The 24,715-nt window shown below is 39.8% G+C and overlaps 1 protein-coding gene across 2 annotated transcripts in view; it reads right to left on the bottom strand.

Annotated features, from left to right (window-relative positions):
- Positions 1-24,715, bottom strand: part of PCNX2 (pecanex 2) — a 158,099-nt gene that overhangs the window by 99,813 nt on the left and 33,571 nt on the right. For both annotated transcript variants that reach the window (XM_069800740.1, XM_069800741.1), the window contains 7 exons: positions 20,579-20,714; positions 17,214-17,356; positions 15,695-15,848; positions 15,565-15,597; positions 8,229-8,400; positions 3,221-3,331; positions 1,525-1,616 (listed from right to left, as the gene is read on the bottom strand). In XM_069800740.1, coding sequence (XP_069656841.1) covers positions 1,525-1,616; positions 3,221-3,331; positions 8,229-8,400; positions 15,565-15,597; positions 15,695-15,848; positions 17,214-17,356; positions 20,579-20,714 — 841 coding nt within the window. The remainder of the gene's footprint in view (positions 1-1,524; positions 1,617-3,220; positions 3,332-8,228; positions 8,401-15,564; positions 15,598-15,694; positions 15,849-17,213; positions 17,357-20,578; positions 20,715-24,715) is intronic.

Raw genomic sequence — 24,715 nt, 5'->3', positions numbered from 1 at the left:
GTTGACATGATACATCCTTGGCTGTTGTAGAACCTCATATTGGGATCTCTGTGTGTGCTATGCATGTGTAGCACCACAAAGCATCCTCTCACGTACGCCCACAAGATGTCAAGAGCAGCTTGTAAATCACTGCACATCCTGGTGCACCCCTGCATGGGCACTGACAGCATCTAGCCTGTAATGAAACACTGTCAAAAGATTGTCCCTTAAAGGATAAATTTTATCACAAGTCTAAGAGGAAAATTCTGGTCTTGCTGTGGTCACTGGGAATTTTACAGCAGACTTGAAGGCAGCCAACATTTCATTACTATTTTTTAAATAAAACAAAAAATGCAGAGGACACATACATTAACTGGAAAAAAAAAAAAAGCTTTAGATTGAATATGGCTCAAAATGCAGCATCTGCCAAAAAAACCAACATTGGGCATCACTGGGAAGTGTTCTGAGAACAAGGCAGTCAGTCATTTTGCCAGCATATAGAGCCGAGGCACACGCGCATCCAGAGCGCCATACGCTACTCACTCTCCATATCTGAAGGTCACAACAGAGTAAGAGAAGGCACAGAGTAGGATGACTAACTTAGCTACTCCTGAGAGAGCAGCTGCTTTACAAGGAGATGCTAGAAAGGCTGAGACTCTTCAGTTTAAAGAGAAGATAGCTGGGGGAGGATATGACTGATGCCGACAAAACTGCGAAGGCAGTGGATATGGTGAATGCAGAACAGTTCTTCCACAAATCCTGCAATAGTAGGCATAGGGAAGACTTGCTGAAATTAGCAGATCAATTTAAAACCAATGAAGGACAGCACTGTGTTGCACAGAGCGCAGCAAACATCTGGAATCTGTTGGCACAAACTTGTGGAGACAGACATGACCAGTGCATTCAGGAAGGGACTTGGCAAATTCATAGACAACAAGTCTACAGATACCAAATGAAAGAAGCAGGGACACACTCTCTAACATCCCTAATCCAACACTTGTAGATACTGGTGGAATATTAGGGAGAAGAGTGACAATCTATCATCTGGCTGGCATTAAACTCCTAAATGGCATTTCTTTGTGGATGCAAACACATTACTGGGTTAGATGGTCCACTGATCTGCCCAAGCTGGACATTTAAGTTCTTAGGCATACTGTTACGAAGCAACAACAAATTTTTTTTTTTCCTTCAGAAATATGGACCTTATTAGAAATTTTGACCAAATTCAGGTTGGCTTATATGGGTCATTAAGAGTTGCAGCTTTTTAAGCCAAGCCTGCTGTTAGTCTTCGTAGGGGAAATTCAATGGATCGTTTCAGACTGATACATGTAAGAGGCAAAAAGTCACAGGTATTAGACACACGTTTACTCCAGTATTTCTACTACAGTTTCAATCCATTTCAGTGTAGCTAATAGGCAGAACCTGAAGCATAGCTTGTAAAGCATAACAATGACAACACAGAACCAAACAATCCTGGTCTCCCCGTATTATATGAATTTTGAGCTTGAAATTTTGAATTTTTGCAGTGTTGTTTTTCTGGCTTACCTTCACTGCACTGAAGCAGAAAGCGTATAGGACAATCAGAACCACAAAGCTTCGGGAAATGCTGTATAGTGCAGATGCGAACCCAGCAGCAGCTGAAATATGGACATCACATATTAGTTAATTTCTTCCTAAATGAGGATGTGCAATCAAAAGAAAAAAATTAAACAGCTCTTGTATCATGAGAGGTACAGAGATAAAAATCAGATATCACAAAGCTGGTTGTTGAGGGAACACCTTCAGTGCCCCAAATAAGCTTACAAAACTGTTTACAGCTAAGACTGAAAGCCTGATGCCACTGTACTCCATGTGTTTTCCATTGACCTGAGGTCCCATGCTATTGGGTTTTGTACTGAACATTCTTTTGCCAAAATACCAGTATGCCTCTTCATGTTGCTACCAAGGAGGAATGAAGTGATCTACAAAATAAGCAATTTTCTAGGCAAACTCCACGTGGAGTTTTCCTCCTTTGCTTTGCTCCTGACACACAGGAGACACCAGGTACCATACAAAAGCATCCTAACTTGCTCAGTCAACCATGATTTGCACCATATTGAGATACATAAATGAACTTAAAGGGAGAGAGAAGGATGCCAGCTGATGTCTTGCTATACCGCCTTTGAGATCTTCCAGAAGAAGGGTAGGAAAAGCTGTCAGAATTAGGAGGTCAGCAGTCTCAACAATGGAGATATAGTGGCTGCAAAACCGTGCTCTAATTAGGATTCAACCTACACCAGACTCATCATTATTGATAGGTTGAGGACTTTATCCAACATGTTATTTCCTCCAGGTCTGCTATAGTATTTATGAGACAAAAAGCAAAGAATACCTGTATCATCTGTACTAGTTTTAACCACTTGCCAAAGGCTATGTCTACAATAGCAAGCAGAATGATGCAGTAAACATGGATCTGTGGAATGAAAAGTTCTGAGGATGTCGTATCCATGTTATTCATGTTTGAGATGCCTTACTGCAGACTATCTCTAGTCTGGTCCCACAGACTGTATGCTCATTAGTGTTTGGAGTGCAATAGTTGCACCCTTACAGTGCACCTTTCTTTTAAGTTTCATCTAAATGGAATCCAGTTTGCACACTCTGACAGCATTCCGTGATGCAAAACAACATGTGTTAAGTGGGAACAAGGAGGAAGTGTTTCTGATCAAACTAAGATGACAGTGTAGACGCATCCCAATCTTCTCTGTTGCTTAAGGTATAATGAAAAACAAAACCCACCACTACCAACAAAAAACCCAATGCATCGTCTCTCATGGGCCTTGTTTAATCTCTGACTGAAATAACACCAAAACCATCACATATCCAATATCTTGTGAACAGGCCTTACTATGGAAGAATGCAAACATTTTTTTATTTTTATTTTTTAAATGGAGTTTTAACAGAATTTTTTTTTTTAAGTTTTTCTTTTTTATAAATGTAGTAAAGATCCACATCAGACATGCCAGGAAAGAGCTCTTTGATGTCAACCACATTCTGCAGCCTACAGCACAACTTGCATACAACTTTTCAAAAGAAAAAAGAAATCTAATCAAGGGGGTCTTATTAGTATTTACCCACTGTTAAATGAATACCATTAGCTGTTTGAGCTTTAACATGCACTGTGCTTTAAAACATGCAATAATATACTCTAATCTAAGGTTATAAGCCCAGAAATGGATAGCTCAGGCTGCAACTGGCTACTTACCAGAACCACCAAAAAGCAACATGTCTATTTGCTCCAAAAGATATATACAGAAGGTGTTGATTTGAGGGAAAAGGCCAAGAAGAGAAATTGCAGGAAAACAATATAAAAACACTAAAGAAAAAAAGAAGATGTATGTTAGAACACAGTCATACATCACAATGTATGGAGAACAGACAAACATGCATCATACCAGAATAAGAAACTGTTGCAATAAATTCTGAAGATTACTCCAGTGAGCATACCTTAACCTTAGCAGCAACGATTACACTTTCCTTCTCATGTATTCAAAATAAATTATGCTATTTTACATGTAAGAAACTAAAGCTCGGAGATTAACTTTAGGCTTTATTTTGGATAAAAGCAGCAGCAGAAAAAAATAGCGTTACATAGCCTCTTTACTGCTTCTCAAATACTTTCAAAGTTATATTTGTTCTATTTAAAGTACAGAAATTTTAATTTGCAGACTCCAGAACTGTCTCCTTGAATCTGAGATGGTTCAAGCACAGGTATAACAACTCAGTATAAACAAACAAAAGATATTTTAATGGCTAAGATCCTAAGTATCTTGGCTATCACAATATTCTGCCTCTGCCAGCAACCAACAGCAGACACTTAAAGCAGCATGTAAAAATGGGACAAACCTATAGCAAAACTTTCCCAGAATATTTCCCCAGCTTCCAGCAGGATGGACCTTGACTTTGCAATAGTGAAAGTACAGTAAAAACAGTAAAGAAACTCAGGGGTAAAACCCAGTCTGACATCTTTACACAGTCTCTTTCTAAATAGAAATGCTAATTACAGTCAAGGAAAAGCAGAAGTCATAATTCAGGTAAATGTGCTGCTAGCCTTATGTTCTGTTCACTTCCAGCCACTCCTCCTTCCCATCCATTTACTCTTAGCTCCACCCTAGAAAACGCTAAGCACAGTTGTCTAGCAAAGCATCTAAAAACACACTTGACCCAAGTCTCCGATGCTGTCAACTTTCAAGGATACATGCACATGTTTAATCATGTTCCTACTGCTTCGTTGTACCAGTACCAGAATGTTCTGCATGATGAAGGGAGAGAGATGTGTGTCAGCCACTCTTCATTGTAAACAAGTATTTATTTGTCAGTTTACATGCTAGGAAGACTGCAGTTTCCTCCTATTCATTCTCATAAAAAGCAAATTAAACAACTCACTAGTACAACTTATTCCTCTTTCCACCCCACTCAAACTTTAAGAAGGTAACAATAGGATTTGTGTTCTTTGTTGAATGCTAATTTCACATTTTACTCCCAGCTACTCTTACTAATGCATCTTGTGCTAAAATAAAACAATACACAGAGTTTGATCTGACAGCTTTTATCTTCATATTATACATTACTGCTATCTAATATTGTAAATCTTTCTGAGAAAGTCAAACACAGGAGAAAAAAATGACATACTCAAGTGTTAAACACAGACAGGGCTCACTTAAGTATACTTGCATTCACAATGCACCCTTCATCACGACTTCCTGCCACTGGCACAAATTATACATACGTAAGAATGTAAGGAAACACTGTCTTCTCGATCTTTTACATGCAAAATGCCATTATTAATCTCCTCTTCCTTTACTAGTCTGCTATTTTATTAGATATTCCACCAAGCCATACCAAGCCAAGCAAGAACCACTTTTGAAGACAGACAATGGCATGACAGCAAAATGCCCAGCAGACCATGTGGACTCGCCGTGGGATCACCTATCCCAAAAACTCACTGCTGAAACTCATAGGAGATCTTGTTCCTCGCGCAAAGGACTTGCAGAACTGCCAGAACTCATCTTAGACTACTGACTTACAGTCCAAACAACTGCCTTTGCTGTAGTAACCTCAGAAAAAGCTGAATAAGAGCACAGGAAGGAAAGACAAGACCGGAGACGTTATCCTGTCTGTACACCAAAATATACAGGGGTGAATGTAAACAAGGAGGGAAAAGCTGGTTGACTGCAGCAATGTCCTCACCTCACCCTCTCTCTATTAATACCTTGAATAATCCTAACAACTCCTTTAGCTAAGGTAGCTTCGTTTATCTCATCCTGCACAAAGGAGCATACCAGAGAGGAAAATAAACAGTTGTCACTTACAAAAGGATTGAATTTAGGAGCAGAGGTTTCCCTTGTGGGAGGCAGACAATAAAAGTAATTGATTAATCACTTGGAATTGCATTATGAATTCCAGAGAGAATTTGTTTAAGCATCACACAGTTCCATACAGAACAACACCTTTAAGAGCTGGACCACTAAGATGCTTATGTGAGCTGCTGGCATTTAACACTGCAGTTTGAAGGTTTCCTCTACATGAGTAGCTACCAGATAAGTGTAGGAGGGGAACACAAATTTTGACTTTGGAAACTCTGGGTCTTTTGAGAAATGTAGAATGGTAACATCACTGCAAACATTTTAGAAGTTTAGAAAATTATTATTTAAAAAAAATGATGTATCCGAGTACTAGTCCATTTGATGTGCAATAATATATACTTTTCCACAGGGAAAAAAAAATTAACGTGTTATTTCAGTGAGAAATTGTCTTTTTGTTCTCCCCCTCCTGAACATAGCAGAGGATAACATTCACAGAGGCTTTCTTCCCTGACAGAAGCTCAGTCATTGCTGAAAGTAGCAGGCAGAGGACTTGCTATCACAAAATTTTGCCACCACCTGATAGTTACTCTTCTGAGATGTCTGCCAAATAATTTCACTCACCTGCCTAATGTTTAAATGGTTTCATCACAAAAACTATCATACATTAAGTGTGTAACCACTTTTGTCACTAGCCATACCCGTAGCACCTAGTGACTGAGGTTGGCTCTGTCTGTGGCCTTCACTTGCACTACGTACGTTAATCTAGCAAAAAGGTCAACTGAAATAAGGAATTCAAGATGAAAACCATAGTTAGAATGAATTAAAGCCATGATCCCCCAACTAATATAAATCAACAGCAGAACCACCATCAATTTAAAATAAAACAGAATCAGATCCTAAATAGATTGCTTGAAAAAAGATGGCCCTGTTAAAAACTGCATTTCTAAGTAATTAGGTTACACATCTAACAAATTTCCACTGATTTTCTTTTATAATCTTGTTTCAAGACTTTTATCATAGTATGCTATGCAGCATCACACTAGTTCCTCGGTAAGTCCTTTCTGTGATTTCCATCACTTTAGCTTCTTACCATAGTAAACACCTGAAAGAGAAGACTTTTCCTTTCCTTGGTATCTGTAGAGTCAAAAATCCCTTGGTTTCCCAACATATGAACTCTGAATACTACAATAAATTATGAGTAAAATACAAATTTAAAAGTTACCATATGAGGACAAACCAATAAAGAAATATCAAAAATACACAGCAAATAGGCAAAAATGCAAAATGATAGCAACATTTCATTGGTATTCAGCGAGGCCTACTTCCCTCCTCTTTTTATTGCCAAAATCAAATACTTGTATACCTTTAATGCCTGAGGGAATCTATACTCAAAGTGCAGCAGGATGCTGGAGGATGCCAGACTGCCATGGCTTACAGAAGTAGCTGCACTGTGAACACTTGCAAGGATTCATGGCAGCCAGAAGTTGGGAGTCCCATAATAGCCAAAGCAAGGAATAGCCAAACCGTGGCACCAAACATCACTTGAACAAATACACCTTGGCAAAATAAGGATAGCGGACAAGCAAAGGGAAATGGTTTCTTCTTCCTCTCTCGTTAAACTGAGCCCGTATTTCCTCTCTCCCCCACCTCCTCCAGGCTGTTTCAAGAACCTGCTCTACCACCTCTTTTGAGGCCAGCCAAAATTAGCACATTCATAACCACACTTTGTTTTCTTATTCTGGTTGCTATAGTTTTTCATTTATCTCTATCCCAAGTGTCATTTAAGATTCTCATTGAATTATTTATCAGCATTTTTACTGTTCACCTTTGACAGGCAGAGAAAATAAGATGTAAGAAGAAACTTTAATGAGACCAAAGGAAGGCAATGAAAGAAACTAATGAAAATAAGTGAGATGCAGGTCTTCATTATTCCCCTGTTTCTGGTGAGAAGGATTGGGAGTCAATGAACCCATATAAAGGACCAGAAGGCTCTCCTAAAAATAGTATGCCTTTCAGGCAGTAATAGCCTGACTTGAGTATCGCAACAAGCAAGTACAACAGTCACAGGTGAACAAGGACCTCAGAGGTCATACACTCTATATCACAAAGTTTTTTCCTCTACTACGGAAGGTTTTCCTGGTTCTAAATTCACAAACCAACGGGTCATCTTTGGTACACCATGACACAGCTCTTGGCAAGTTTTCACAACTTTTACAGTAAACTTTAACTTTTCTACTTCATACCTAACAGTGTTGCACTGCTTGACCCAAGTGCAGTTCAGCACTCTTATCTGTGGTACAACTAGAGCAGCATCACAGTTACAGACTGCAAGTGCCAACAGATCATTAGCCCCGTTTTGGGGCAATATCTGAATGTCCTCAGCCACCTCAGAACATGATTCCAGAAGGAAACAGGTTGGAAGAGCTACTGTGGAGTGGTCGCTCCACACTAAGTCATCACGTGGACAGCAAGATGAAACTAAACCAAGAAAAAACGTGTTCTTCATGAGCAGAATGTCCATCTGAGGACTTGGCACAGATCAGCTTCCAGGCATCACATTTAAAACTCAGCTTATTCTGCAGTAACTGCTCTGCACAGACAAGCCCTTACAAAGATTAACTGCATTTCACAGATGATGTCTTTTGCTAATAACATCAGTGACTGTTAGTTTTCTATAGAGACTTTCCTATGAGCCTCATTTCATTAAGAACTCCTTTTACGTGAGGAAAGGTTGCCAGCTGCCCCCGGCCCCCCTATACCCATCTTAAGTCATTCCAAATGTTTCTATCAATTTGACTTAGAGTTGTGCCTCCATAACATGCGTTTGATTGCCAACATGGGAAAACACAGGCTTCCCCAGCTAATGCTTAATTCATTTTTACAGTCCTAGGAAAAATATTGACTCACCTATTACATGGTCTCTGGCTGACTGGAGAGATCTAGGTGAAAAGAGCTTCAAGCCATACATCGTATAAACTGGAGGATTTGTGTCTTTAGATCCAGCATCTAGCAACAAAATAAGGCCACACAATATACAAAAATATACAGGTCTGCTGTAGGTTATGATTTTATTGTGCCCCTGGAAGAAGACAAAAAAAAAAAAAAAAAAGAGAGAAGTGTTTGAATTTTGTATCCATCCTCTTACTGCGTGCACTGCATTAACCTGGAGAGAGGGTCAAGGGTCAGACAAAATATTTTAATGACTTATACATACTAATTAATAATAAAAATGTTACAAGGTATTTTATCTTCTCCAGAGGAGACTTTCAAAAGGTACAAAAAGCAGTTAAGACTAACTCCAGCAATCATTTATGCTTTTCAAAACCCAACCTTCTGGACCTTTCAAAACACACTAATTGCAGAAGTTGTCATTTTCTATGGGGAAAAAAAGCCTCAATCTGTCTGAACATTTCTTTTCAATAGAAAAAGATTTTTTCTCTATATTACTTTAATGAATGTCTGCTTCAGGTAGCTTGGCTTTTTTTTTACTTTATGAAATATATAATTAATTTTTAATTGCATCCTGGGAAGTAAAAAAATAGTAAGGCACCTCTTAGGTGCAGTGTTAGGCATGGAGATTGATTTTTTGCACCAATACAATTCAATTTTTTTTGTTGATTTGAACTGCCTGACAGCAAATCAGTGTCCCTCCTGGAGGGGGTGACACTCATCAGCAGTTTCTGGTCTCTCTCTCATGCAGCACTTTGAAAGGATGATCCAAATTAATTAATATGTGGAAGGATCTTTATCTTACATCTTTCATACACATCTCACACAACTGATTCGCACTAATCCTACAAAACACTGCTGTGGGGCTGTGGGCCAAGGAGAATAACAGACGCTTAAGAAAAATCTTAATAGTTCTCCTGGTAGGAAGCTTAAGGGTAAGAAAGACATTTTAAACACTGGTGAGTCAAAAGATTCCTTGAATGTGAAAAGCCAGGAGCAAAGCGACAAGGATTCCAGTTTGCCTTGCATAAAGCTGCTGTGAAACTGTTCTTATTTGTAAAACATGACTTAAGTGAGTATAGTAAAATATCATTTCTTTTTTGAGTCTACTTACTGATTTGAAACAGCGGCTGTATTTGTTTGGCTGCCAGCCAAGCTTATATGTTAGCATTGCTATTAACTGATCTGTACTCTCTTTTGGGATCAATCAGTTAACAAGGTGGCAGATTGCAGGGAACTGGCGGGCTTATATTGCACCTCACATCCATGGAATATGAATCAAGTTGGACTGACAAATCCTAGCTGTTTAATCAGTTTCAATTTTACTAATGCTTTAAAAAAAAAAAACAGACACATGTCCATGAAGTAATCAAAGGACAATTAGAAAGATAAAAATCTGACTTTAAAAAAATTCACTTAAAATACTACTTTCTGGCTGTTTTTAAACTTCAGTGCATTTATCTTAAATACGAGCTGTGCCTTAGGAAAAGAAACCAGTAAATATTACATCTAAACAATTGCTTAATGATTTATATCCTGATGTGCACTCCAGACCAAAGTCTATTTTATCGTGATGTTACATGCTTGTCTTATCTCTTGAATTACAGAACCCAGGTTTTATCTTTGCATGGTAATTATTTGAAGGCAGTTGGGCAAGACGGATGACTAGAAGTCCAGAGGTTTAGCTCCCCACACCTTTCAGTTCCAAGCAGAACGCTGACATACTGAATTAGGTTTACAGTGTATATTTAACTCTTACTTCTGAAGTAGTTCATGGTGTGCTGGGTGAAGAACTGGCTGAATGGCGGGGCTCAAACAGTTGTAGTTAATGGGGCTGCGTCTGACTGGCAACTGGCCACCAGTGGTGTTCCTCAGGGCTCAATTCTAGGGCCAGTTCTGTTCAATGTATTTATCAACTATCTGGATGCAGGAGTTGAATGCACCATTAGCAAGTTTGCTGATGATACCAAACTGGGAGGTGCTGTTGACTCTCCTGAAGGACAGGAGGCCTTGCAGAGGGATCCAGATAGATTGGAGCATTGGCTTATGATTAATGGGATGAAATTTAACAAGTCGAAATGCCGGATTCTGCACCTAGGATGGAGTAACGCCGGGCACAAGTATAAATGGGGAGGGGAGTGGCTAGAGAGCAGCCCTGCAGAAAGGGATCTGGGGGTGCTGCCGACAGCAGACTCAATATCAGTCAGCAGTGCGCCCTGGCAGCCAAGAGGGCAAACCCCATCCTGGGGGCCACCAAACACAGCATAACCCATCAAAAGAGGTGATGATCCTGCTGTATTCAGCATTGATGCAGCCTCACCTTGAATGCTGTGTGCAGTTCTGGGCATCACAATTTAAGAAGGATGTGAAGGTCCTTGAACACATCCAGAGGAGGGCAACAAAGCTAGTGATGGGGCTGGAAGGCATGTCCTATGAGGAGGGCTAAGAACTTTGAGCTTGTCTAGTTTGGAGAAAAGGAGGCTGAGGGGTGACCTCATGGCTCTCTACAGCTTCCTGAGGAGGGGACCTGAAGAGGGAGGTGCTGAGCTCTTCTCCCTGGGATCCAGCAATAGGACGCGTGGGAATGGTTCAAAGCTGCGCCAAGGGAGGTTCAGACTGGACATTAGGAAGCATTTCTTTACCAAGAGGGTAGTCAAACACTGGAACAGGCTTCCTAGAGAGGTGGTCGATGCCCCAAGCCTGTCAGTGTTTAAGAGGCATTTGGACAATGCTCTTAACAACATGCTTTAACTTGGTGAGCCCTGAACTGGTCAGGCAGCTGGACTAGATGATCATTGCAGGTCCCTTCCAAATGAAATAGTCTATTCTACTCCATTCTAAATAAACCAGTCTTACCATGCTAACAACAATAATGCTAGTTAGGATTGAGGAGGCAGCTTTCCAAGGCTGTCTGAACAGCCTGCAAAATGTGAACAGATACTACCTTCCCTATCTTCCAGGTGGCGGTGGGGAATGAGACAGAATCCTGAAGAGGAAATCTTGCCTACTATTGGATTAACAGGAGCAAAGCAAGGGAGCAGCAATGCACTCAGAAGGATGCTGGCTGCACAGCTGTCGCACTGCTTGGGATGCACTCGAGCTGAATGAGCTTCCCAGAGCACAACAAATACTCCGGTCCCCACAGCTGGGGAACAGGCAACACAAGAAAAGAGGAACTGCTGCGAGTGTTAGTGCTGTATTTCACTGTCATTTACATCCTTTGTGTGAGGGGGATTAGTCGGGACAGGATTGGTTTGAGGCCAACAGCCGACACCTTCTAGGAGAGAGAGGATCACTGGGATGGTGCATCACCTCCTGAAAGCCACAGCCAGGGGATGGACAGTACACTTCCTCTTTTCCAGGTTTTAGAAACAAAAAAATAAGGCAGAAGCCCTATTGTGCCTGCCACTGACAGGCCAAGCTAGGCAGTCCCTCACCAAAATAGGTATGTGGCAGTGCAACTTATCAACAAGGTATTTTAGATATTAAGGGCTCATTGTGTTCTACTCGACAAACTCATCAAATTATGATATGCAAAACTGATTTCATCTTGGTAAAACTACTCCACTCTGCGTTCTCCTTCAGAAGAATTTAAATAATGAAGCAGGATTCCTTTTATATTTTACATCTGATTTGTTGAACAATCTTTTTTTTCTCTGCTGATAAAAATTTCAGTGAAAACTCTTCCTTTCCCCAAGTCTGCCAAAAAATGTCACTGACTTTTTCAGGTCCATGTTTCTCATGAATATGTTTCAGAAACATATTCATATCCTAGCACTGGTGCATCTCGTATACTGATAAAAATATTAAGATTTTCAACAAAGCTAGAATAATTTCACAAACACTTCCTTTTAATAAAATAGCACTTTTGACTGCAAAGCATTTTGATGGGGAACTTTCAAAAAGATCTAATGATTTTTTTGTTTGTGGGTGCACACATGCAAGAGAAAAAAGACAGAAGGCTTTTTATATAAAGAAAAGTGTGTGTGCTCAGTTCTACAGAAATGCTTACAGGGACAAATTAAAAATACTTTTTAAGTGCCTTATGGGATTTATGAAACTGCCTATGGTAGCTACCCAACTGAGTAGCTATCTGCTTTAGTAAGTAACGGAACTGAGACAATGAAGTTATGCAAGCGATTCTGTAAATCTTATTAAGAGCATGACTGCAATCTTTCAAAGCTCAAATGCCTTTGTATACCTGAGCTAGAGCCTGAGCTATACAGGTGTCTTATGAGGGACTTACAGACAAGCTCTCACAGTCCTTCTGTATAGCCATTTACCACAGACACTGCCTTTATTGCCCAACCTGCTGCTGCCTCTAGCCAATAACAAAAGTTACTCTGTAGTCAAAGCCACTTGTCTAAAACCTTGAAATGTACATGACAAGGATCTCTTGGATCTCCAAATTTAATACCCTGCAGTCACTGGCACCTCCCTTATATTCTGCTGTTAATAAACTGATACACCTCACACTTGGGATGGACTTTATTTTCTTCTCCCACCTCTCCAGGGAGGAGGCTGTTCCTGAATTTCACCATCCCAGAACCACATACCCCTGTGTGAACAGCAACTAAAGGCCACCAGCTCCCAATGGACCAGAACTGGAAAGGCTAAAGCACAGGCTGACAGGAAAATTAGGCTCTCATCTTGTAGCAGGCAACAGTACTAAACCTGCAGCTACAATAAATGTCAGTAGCCAGCATGAGCTGTAGAACCCGGGAATTTCCAACTTCAACACCAAAGCTAATCAAAACAGAATTATTATCACAATTCAATGAGTATAAATAAATACAAAATTCAAAAACACTAGCTGAGTTAGATAGGTTCTTCTATATACTGAAACTCATCCCTTACTACAGTGACAGTATACAGCAATACACAGTATTCACAGTGATCAACTCAGAGACCTTAGCTGTCACAGCATGGTATGGGGGCAAAAAATAATCTTATCTCCAGTAGAATTGTACCAGACTAGCAGACTTCATAGGGTTTAATCAGCCAGCTCATCCTGAACACCAGGAAGTGAATACACTGGTGCTCGGAAGGAGTTCAGAACAAAAGCTTATGCATCCCTAGGCACTGTGTTTTCTGAATTCACTGGTTGGTATTTTAAAGCAGAGTCTTTCAAAATGGTATAGGCTAGAGATGACAAAGTCACATCAAACAGTAACAAAGTCTGCATGTGAGAGATAGGGAAGAAGTTTCAAACCTCCTTGGCAGGCATGGATAACATAAGGCATTAGCGGCTACTCATGGATCCAAGAATAGAAATTAATTCTGTGTACAAATCTGTGGCTTGCAATGGTTTGTTTCACATTAAAAAATCTCATCTGCATTTTCATTCATGGACATGGTACTGATCATTCTTTAATCCCTCTGCTGTTCTGCATCCTTACATTAACATCAAGAGATGTTTCTCTCTTTAATTTTAATGTAGTCACATGAATTATGAAACAGTAGATGGAGTATCTTTTCTTGCCTTCTTGTCTTATTTTTGTGGTGCTTACTAGCTTAAGCAAGCTTTTACAAATATCTGTTGTGTTAAAAAGATATAATGTAGAAACAGCTAATCTTCTATTCTAACTTGATCTATAATACCTCCCACCTTTAAAACCCTCTGTGGGAAAACTCTCTAAATTTTATTTCCATTGGAGTTCCTATGGTGCACCAAAAGGTTTGCAGGAAAACATCCCTGATAAAGTTTTAGGAAAGCATATGTAAGATGAGAATACACCTATTGTTACTTTGCTACACTGCTGCATGACTTCTAGAATTCAATATGGTGAATAATACTTGTAAACAGTATTGTGGCAGTCTGAAATGCAAACCTGGATTCTGCACAGAAAATGTTCTGTTTAAACTTCATTAGCTACTTTGTCTTTAATACTATAAAAAAATATGGGCTAGATAGGTTTATAATGAAGTTTTGATTAAACTGTTTGCCACCCACTTCAAACAAATGTACACATTACTGATGTCTGAATAAGTACAAGCTATTTGATTACAGTTCACATTATTATGTCTATACACATGCCAGCTGAACTGAAAAATTACATTATTTTAGTCCCCCAAACTCCCAACTTTTCACAGAGGTAGGAATATTTCTTTAATGTACTGAAAATATTACCCTTCAATGTGTAAGCTGCTGTTTATTAACCTTCCCTACTTTTATGCAGACAGCTATTTCCTGTGAATGCATTACAACCAACAATACCGTAAGTTTGCCCCATAATAACCGGCATGGAAAAGAAACTAAGAATCTTCTGAAATCCATGTCAGTGAAATGTGTAGCATACACTTCTAAATACACCTCAATTTCAAGTTCAGCCTGCATTTCTAGCCTCTAAACTAACAAAAATAATTGCTCCCTGCCAAAGGGTAATGATCCAGCAGACCTGCAGTTTTCAACGTGCTGGTTTTGAACCCTGATGGAAGAGAGGGGGTCCTCAAAAACATTCAAAGAGCTAAATAAGAAATGTGAGCAACTAAGCAGCCGGTGTAAAAGCAAGCAAGGGACCTTGTGACCACTGAAATGTCTTCCAAGATCCGCAAATCAAAAACACTGAGACACTGTGACAGGTGGAGGGGTCAGGTTGCAGTTGTAGGATGATGCTCCTAAACCAGTCCTATTATGAGGACAGACTTGGGTAAGGAACTGGTCCTTTGCAAGGTGGTTGTCACCATCAGAGTTCAATTTCCCAGATATACTCAACAGACAAATAGCAACCAGCAAAGACCCTTAGAGCCTGCATTCACCCACATATTTGGCCATTTCTTCAGGACACAAGCACAGAAACTGTGACCATATTATAACAAAGGGAAAACACCTGTGCTATTTGATGAGCTAATAATACTATTGAGAAATATATCTGCAATAACAGAGTTAAAAAAAAAATAAAATATTTAAAGACCCAGCTGACCAACGACTGAGCTGCTAATCTGGAACTTCTGCTGTTTTCAGTCACTGCTTCTAGAGGAAAGCAAAGAAAAAGCTTGTCTGATGCCACAGGATTGAATTTCAGCAAACTAGTCCAGGTCCAGATGCATTTGTTTTTACTGCACATTTTAGCTTAAAGAAAAAGCACTTTGCTAATAGCAGTGATAAATTCAAATAGCTTAAAATTAATTAAACATAGTACAAAGTCTCAAAATTACAGACGTCATCTTGCTCATTTTCATAGATCGCCTAGAACAGCAAACTACTTATACCGGTTTCACTGAACAGCCAACTGTTTCACAGTACACGTGGGATAATAAAGGAGAAAGACTTGTTCTACTGGCCGAGACTTACATGTATTGGTGAAGCAGGATCAGGCTGAACACTCTAAAAACAAAACAGAAGAAAAAAGTTTGCTTATAGGATTTTGCCTTCAAAGAAGTTAAAAGAGAATTCAGCAATTGGGTATGAACTTGTGTCCTACCTTTAGGAGAGAATACTGGCAGCTGGCCATCACGAGACAGAACAACAGAACCCAAATGTCTTTACAGAATCCTTGATTCAGAGTCAGGAATCCAAGAAGTGAAACGAGAACGACTAGAAGGACAGCAAACACATTCTCCTTTATATCTTCTGTCCTATGTGAATAGAAGTGTTAAGAGAAGTACAAATATTTATATATTCATTAGAGCAAGGCAGGTCCATTTACAGCTGGTATGAACTGTCAGTGCTGGAGCTATCAGAATTTACAGGATCTGAGGTTTCGTTCTCAAAACTACATTTCCATGTTCAATGTATTTCACCCCTGTGCCAAAGACCTTATCCACTAGGATAGCTAAAATGTATAGAAAAAAGGCATAGGCAATGAAGTCCAGCACCCTCCAATCTCAATTCCCAAACAGAATTCCACAGTGAAGCTGATTTGAATGTAGGCAAGTGTATCTTTATTTTAAAAAAAAAAAAACAAAAACAAAAACAAAAGACCCACAAAAATCCCCAACACCCAAACACTTTTAAATAAGGAAATAAGGCATTCATTTAATGAAAAACATACATCTGACAACAAAGAATTAGATGAAAGACCAAATTTGTCATCCGATGTTTTATTCGTTTTATCTGTTCTATTAGAACATGGAAGCTGAGATAAAAAACAATGTTAATATTCAGGCTATAACAAAAGAGGTTATCAGCAGATGCTTTCCATGCAATTGAAACACAGAGATAAGACACTACAGTCAAGTAAGTATGTGCTCTGGACCCAAGCTCCCTGACTATATAGCCTGATTTCTGCAGCATGTAAGACTGTCATCTGAAATTTCTGCTGTGGAGCCCATATTAATATATATGGCATAGCACCCACCCAAAAGCAGAGACAGGAGAGCCAGCAGCCATTAGGTATGGAGGCTAACATGTTTGAAGGTCCTAATAGTCCGTCAGATTACCATGTGAGGTCTAATAGCAAAGAGTACTGCGTGAAGGGTTGATGCCAAATGCAACTGAGGGACTAGAAAAAGGAGAGATGCCAAAACAAGAAATTTTTTCTAAACAAATAAACTGGAAACAGAGGGAGCAGCTGAAAGATCTCCTCCTGAATATCACTAATTTTTTTTTTTTTTTTAAAGATAGGAGTACTTGGTTTACAATACCCTGGGACCCTTCCACTTCTGTATTTTTGCACCAAAACCCGATTGTCTCATCAGAAAGCTCAGAACCATTGGATCCAACAGCTGAGAGTCAAATTAAAGACTAGTCTACAGGCTTGGTTCTCACATGAGTCAAAGTCTCTGCTGGAAGACGAAGGGTAGCAAGAACCACCAAAACCAACTCTGAAGAAAAACATTTTCTTCAGCTTAAAGCAAACAAGCATTTATCTACTTAACCTGAATATAAGACACTAATACAACGCTCACTTTTTCCTTCTCTAGTGGTCTGCATTGCTCTATGGACATGTGGAGCCACCCACTGTAACACTACATAGAGCTGCATTAAAAAAAAAAGCTTACCTGTCCAACAATGCCAACAAGGTCAGACGATCATACCAGACTTTAATCCATTTGCCAGGGAATACAATAAATCTGTAAAACTGCCTGTTCAGTTTCCGTTGTGCTGAAGAACATGAAGAATCCTCAGGGTCCTGGCTGGGTTGCTTTAAAAACAAACAAACCAGAAATACACAAAACTCTTTCACATTGACATATGGCTGCCAGCAAAACAGGTGTTTAAAAGGCCAAATTTACATGAAGTTTCAGATATTTTTTTTTTCTAAAAGGGGTAGTGGGAGCATATTTATTTTCTTCATTTTAAATTAGAAACAAAAATATCGCATCAGATTAATTATTGCAGATGGACAGAAGCTATATCAGTTGTGGATCTCAACAGTGATAATATGCTTTAAACATAAACACTAAATATTCATTTAAAAAATAATTATTTTTTAGTCCTGATCCACTGCTTGTCTAAAGTTTCTTTTTGAAGATTTTTCCATGCGTCATGCTAATTACAGCATGACACAGAATCCCACATGATAGGACAAATCCTTGTTTTTATTAAAAGAAAAAAATCAAGTAGGCTTTAAGGCCTAGAGGCATGACTTATCAACTCTCCTTCCAGAACACAGCTTTGTTTATCTTTCCTGAGATGCTTCTAATACCACATCAGGGGTGCATCCTCAAGAACAGCAAGAGGAAAAAAAAAATAATTGCAAACAAGCACAAACAGCATAAACATCACTGGTTTAAGAGCCTCTAATCTTACCATCACAATCATAAATCCATCCCTTTGAATACTGCTTTTGTCAGATTCTAAGGCCTTTTCTTCTTGTCTGTTTGAACTACAGTGTTTCAGATATCCTCCAACTCTACACCTGCACTTCTTCACCAACACTTGTGGGGAGGGAGGCTTATCTACAGACCATCAGCCAAGCCTGCAAAGCTACACAACAGAACAAAAAAACCTCTGCAAAGTAGTGATTTCTTTCCAAGGTACACCAATAATTGATTTTATAGGGGGTGAGGGGAAAAAAAAAAAAAAATAAAAAAATCGCTTATTTTTCTTTCCAAGAAGAATTTGAGATTTCTAATCACTGTAAAGTCTAGCAGCTTTCTAGCTCCTTCTAGCCCCCGCCTTGTTAAAGACAATTAATCAGCATTAGATAACAAATACACCTATTACGGAACTCTAGGCAACGCTTACATTAGAATCATTTGTGTTATATTAACTTTCCCAGTCAGAGAAGGGGATTTCTGTGTGAAGTAATTGATCATCTTCTTGAATTGCAACTGTTAGCAAAACACAGGTTTTTAAACAACCTGTCCACCTGCACAAAGGAATTGTTAAATTCTCTCTCAGATTATTGGAATAATTTCTGATCTTCACTTTCCAGTAAAAGGAATTTTACACATAATTTACATAGGACTTAATGTATTGCTGCGTGTAAGATGGGAACCAACTCACCGATATCCTCAGTCTGCCAGCAAACATGAGGTAAGACAGGCTGGCTTAAGGAGAAAGAAACTTATGAAGAAGTTTATGCATTTCATCTCATGCCTCCAATTGACTAAAAGCATACAGCTGCGCAGTGCTGGGTAGCTCAGCCAGCTATCAGCACAGCTATCAGCACAGGACAGTAACTCAGTCATGTTTCTGAGCATTCAGACATGCAAGAGGGCACTGGGCTGTTCAGCATTCTTTAATTTATTAACAATTCCAAGTAATTTAAAAGCTGTGAGACTGATTGCAATCTTTTCGCTACACTGATTTTAAAATCTAGAAGTAGTTTAGGAACTCCAAATTTTAATATTTCTATTACCACTTTAAAAAGTCTCTTAATTATGGAGTTGGGGTATTTTTAAAGAAAAACTGTATTTTAAAATATTACAGTTGCTAATACTGGCACAGTTTTGCTTCTCTTGTGTCCTATTTCCCAACAGAAAGTCATGTGAAACTCAATCAACTGCGATCATTAACTTCACTCATCTAATCTAGATTGCTCACTATAACTGAATAAAAAAATCAGAACAGTGGCAAAGAGTCCATTAAAAACACCTGAGGATCTGATTGTTCTGTCCTCAGAACAGCTTAACACGTATTTAACTGAGTGCATAAGTGAACATTTTGGCTCCCAAGGAACTGTAACGTTTGGATGAAGTCCATTACATGAGGCTCCAGTACTTGGGCTGGAATCAGATTTTGGAGCTGCATTTGGGAAACTCTCTGACTAGCCCTGAGCAAGTCACTAAGTCTAGTTGTGCCTCCTATCAAAAAAGGGCTTATAAAAATTCACTTCATAAATTTGTATGGTGTCAGAGGCAGCCTGAAACCCTAGCTTCATTGAAATCAATGACAAAACTTTTCCTGACTTACATAGGCTCAGAATTTCATGTTTAATAAAAAAAAATTCAGAAACCAGGAAGTTCTGAAATTACTCCCTGGCCCTGTTACAAACTTGCTATGTGATCGTCAGCAATATGTCTTACTTCCTAATGGTGCAGTTTTCCCAGAAGAGGGGAAAAAAAAAAAAAAAAAAGACATGATAATTGTTCTCTAATTTACAGGCAGTTTACAAGATTATAAATATCTGGAAAACATCTGAGCCTTTAGATGGAAGTGTCTGTCCAAATCCGAAATACACAATTCAGGACCATCTCCTGATTTTTAATTTAAAAGAGTTCCTTTATACAAGTTGCTTCTAGCTTTAAGTTCCTGTGCAAAATCTAAGATGAAAGATAATTAACTGGCATTCTAAGGTTATTCATAAATATCAAACTAGAATTTGCCATGGAAGAAAAGAGAAGGTTAAAGTTATTACAAAAGGAACTGTAAAAACAGATTACAGCCTTAAGCCATTGGTCACAGACCCCAAACACTGTAAAGTTCAAGTATGTCCACATACTACCATACAAACTGAACTCTGAGGGCCTTTTTCTTTTACCAGCTACATTAAGAAGGTGGCTTTGACATTCCACAACAGACATTCAGAAGTCTGGTTGCCCAGTTCAGAAAAGTGAAACCAGACATGAGGTTTTAGGATAGTAATGAATCTGGAATAAACACTTCATCCTATTAAAATCTGGTGGTGTGTCTAAAATCCTAACAGCTGTGTCCTCTTTCTTTCAAATGAAATAAGACCAAAGATAGAAGATTGACTTCTTAGGTGATGGTGTCTTTAAGTACTCCCTTAGAACACTACTCAGCATCAGTAGAAAGCAGCTGAATTGCATCCATCAACATAAAATACATCTTCTCCCACATGAACAATAACAGGCAAAGTAGTATAGAAAATCAACAAAACTGTCTAAGGAACAAGCCTGCAGCATTTGTTTATAAAGCAGTTTATCAAAATGCTAGAAACCGAGATATTACAATGTACCCGTGGGCTTTCTGAAAGGGTCCTTCGTGCCACCATCAGTAGGAGCTGCTGCTGAAGCGCACTCGCTGCTTGGTCCCCGGAAGAGGGTTCTTGGCTCTCTGAAGTGGTAGTGCTAGAGGAGCTGAACTGTATTTCACTGTACACAGAGGGAAGAAAGGAAAGAGACTGTTTTAAGAAGCAGTAGTTTCCTAGTATTTCTGAAACATTACAGGAGGAAGCCTGTAATCACATTACCGGTTGGCTCTCAGGACATGGAACCTTCCACCTCCATACCTGAAATTTGGCCCAGGCCCACAAAGCAGTTAACACCCAAATTTAGATACACATGGTCTACTACATCCACCACAAAGAAACAGATACTTTGCTATCATAATTTTTCTCATCCCGAGATGAACACCTCCAACGACTCACACTTCAGAAGTGCCTTTTTCTGTCCACTGACAATAACTCAGGTCAAGAGCTGCATATCTACAGAGCCAAACTGCAGGGTAGCTACTGTAGAGGTCCTGGATTAGCTTTCAAACAAGCTCACTTAAGTACCAAGCTATTCTGGCCTCATCTGCACCAAATTCGGTGAGTACTAATTTACCCTACTGAGAATTCAGGCTACAGGAACATCCTTCTGCCATAGCAAGATGACAACAACACATGAGCTAATTCACATACGGCTAGCTCAGATATCCCTCATACTGAGCGTAAACTCACCCTGAGAGGGCCCTGAGCAAGATGCTAATTTTTTTTCCCCCACCGTGTTTACTTCTTTATGTTGGAGATATAGCACTCAAACAGTTTACTTGAGGAAATCTTCTGCACTTACAACAGCGATACCTGTTGGGTTGCAGAAATGGTGCGCTACCATGACATGACTGACTGGGTCTCAGCAAGAACCATACTGAAATGAAATAATTGTTACTTGGGGAAAAGAGGTATTTTGAATACTTCTTGCTTATTCTCTTCCAAATGGGGTTTATACATCAGGCACCCTGCTTTGAGCTCATTAACCCCCTGCCTCTGGATGCCTGCCTTGGGCTGTTATTACTTTCATATCTGCATGAGGTGAAAGCACCTCAGTGCTCATGCAAGGTAGTCAACACCTATTGTTCCTATTTTCCATAAAGAAAAGACAAGCAGGAAGAACTACAGCGATCTGCCTACAGTCAGCCAGGAAGCCTGTGGCAGGGCAAAGATTAAAACTGTCATCTTGCGTACCCTGTGCTTGCCCCCAAGCCACCTTATTAATTTTAGTTAACTCAACCTTCCTTGCCTTTGGGCACCAATTCCCAAAGCCTGTCACATAACCCTTGTTAAGCTCAGCAAAAGGGGCTTTAAAATTGTGGCTGTCCTGCACATAACTGGCTGTTAACTTAAGCTGCAGTGGCTAGCGCTGTGCTGGGATAAGGTTCAATGTCTGGATTACTTAGAAGCAGGGCTGAAGAGTCACACCAACAGCTTGAAACGTGCACACTCTCTCCTTCTCCCCTCCAGGACTTGCTAGCTCTGCCTGGACCAACAGGAACACCAGCAGCCTCAGGATGCCACCAGAGGATCCATCCCGCCTCTGGTCTCTGAGCCAGGTAGTTTAGTTTTTTCAAAGCCTTGATTGCTATCAGGCTTGGATCCCAGACTTGATAGTCACCATCTGCCACTCCAGCAGAGCTGAGTAGAAATGAGAGCACCCCATGTTTCTGACCCTAATAGCCTCCCCTGCACTCCCCACTCCTCCTGCTACAGGCAGAAGCATGATCTGCTCCACAGAGTCAGGACAGCTGTCATGTTCCCTTTGGACAGTACTAGGAAATGAGGACTTGGTCCAACACAATCCACTTGAAGTCCCAGCCACGAGGCGACCCTCCGTAAGAACGTATCTCCTTTGTGGGTCTTGTTTAGTACCTTGTCAGCAGTCAATAACAGAAGAGTACAGAAGGGATAGGAACAGATCCAAGATCTTGGATCTCAAGCAACAGATTTAGGCAGGCAGAAAAGGCAGGAAGGCTAGAGGCATGCCTCCCAGGAGGAAGATTCCCACAGATAAGGACTACAGAGGACAGCCATGCCTTTTGCATATTCTGACATGCCCTACTCAAGGGTGACCTTGCCCAGCTTGAAGGAAGGCAATGGATTTGTTTGTTTGTTTGTTTGCTCAGGACGAGCTGTCCTGTTTCTTGTCATTGTGGGTGTAACCCTGGGACTCCTGTTCAAGTGTGGCCCACAGTATGCAGGAACACTACCCTGGGAATTTCTGCCCAAAAAGTGACCCAACAAAACAGAAAGGGAATAGAACAGTGGCTGCTCATGCCTTCCTAAATGAAGAGTTAATCTCCAATAACTTCCTGTTTCTTTAGTTGTCTTTCTACAAAAGACAAGTGGAGTCAAGAGTACTTCTAGATTGGACCATGTCTTTTATCCCACATTTACCAAAAATGGAAATGGCAAAAGGACAGACAGATAGGCCAAGATATTCCCCTGGTACTCTGCTCTATCAGTTCTCAGAAATCAAAATTCTTTTACTCATAAGACTTCTTCCAAGAATAAACTTAAGAGATCAAATCATCTGCCACCAGACTTCAAGATAACTGATAGAGCCAAGAGAGCCCATAATCTGGTTTCTGTTTACAGAAAAAATTCATAGCTCTACCTATCAGCAACCAGCAGAAGAGTCTGCAAGCAGCTGGGACACTGACTGTGGGAAAAAGTCGAAAACTTTATAGGCCTGAAAAGGCAATCAGGGCAGAGAATTTGGGAAGGCAGAGCTAGCAAAGCAACAATTCCAAAATCAGAACCCATCATCTGGCCTTCATCTGCCTCCTACGCCTTTTATTCATCAGCTTCATCTATTTTCTTACTCTTCCCTCATCTTCCGTTCCCCTCAGGTCCTGTTTGCAGGTTTTTTCTTCCTTATCCCTATTTTCCACACAACCTCCTTCTGACACTCACTTGCTACCCCCCTGATGATGAATCGCTTGCACAGCTACTCAGAAGCTGTATGTTTCATCTGATGACACCGTTATCACACTGACAGCAAATACCAGTAAGAAATGCAATGGTGGTGTTTGTGTTTTTGTAAGCCCATAAACTAGATTCCATAAATTTATTACCATCTATAAATAGAAGCAAACACTCTCTAATCATAAAATCATTGTAACAGAGCTGATCACAGTATAACGTGGAATCTTGCTAAACAGAAAATCTGTTCATTTGCAGACTCAAATTAATGTTATCAAGATCCACCACAGTAAACTGCACCGCTAATGTAAGCAAAGGTATAATTGAACTAAATCTTGAATAATAAATCATTAACTAAAAATATCTTTGATAAACATACAACCTATGCAGATCAAATGCAAAAGATACATAGCACCCTCTACTGATAACTGGTTATAAAGTCAGGAATTTTTTTCTGGCTCATAATTTGGTTTTGTAAGAACACTGAGTAAACATAAGCTAGTTGAGCAATCATACAACACTGAGAATGTTTTAGTATAACCACACAGCGCTAGAAAAATCTTCCTTCTCTGTCTCTGATTAGTCTGTGACAGTTGCCTTACACCACTGACAATTTGGCCCAACCCATTCAAATATAACACAGCCTAAGTCATCCCCTTTGTTAAGGATTAGCTAGCCCTGAGTCTGAACATCTCTCAAGGTAAGCTCATTATACAGGCAAGCCAGAAAGAATTCCCCTTTTATAAAATTGTTTTTCAGGTGTTGGCTAAATTTCATTTTAACCTGCATATAGGAGAAAGGACAAGGAACCTTGTAACCAGCATCACAACAGTCACTATAACAAAGCACCTTCTTCTTGGTCTTCATGCTTAAAACCAGAAAGATCCCACTAGACTGCTGTCTGGGTCACTACAAAGCTTAACAATGTGCAACAAATATCCATAGCGATAATAAATAATATAGCTGAAAGCTATTTGTAATACTCAGTAAAACACCACTCTTAAGTCAAAGCAGCTATGGCTGTGACATTTGAAGAAGAGCCAGAGTGAAGCTCAGAGCTAGGAATCGCCCCTTCTGCACACCCAACAAGCAATCACTTCTGAAGTATCGGTCTGAGTCGCACTCAAAGTACTTGCTGAACTGAGACCTGAGCGATCCGGTTGTACTAGAGCCAGCTAGTGCTAATGACATAGC

The sequence above is a fragment of the Haliaeetus albicilla genome, chromosome 13 (assembly GCF_947461875.1).
Source record: "Haliaeetus albicilla chromosome 13, bHalAlb1.1, whole genome shotgun sequence".
Classification (NCBI taxonomy): domain Eukaryota; kingdom Metazoa; phylum Chordata; class Aves; order Accipitriformes; family Accipitridae; genus Haliaeetus; species Haliaeetus albicilla.
The sequence above is the reverse complement of the archived record's forward strand: the minus strand, read 5'-3'. Positions and strand labels throughout refer to the sequence as shown.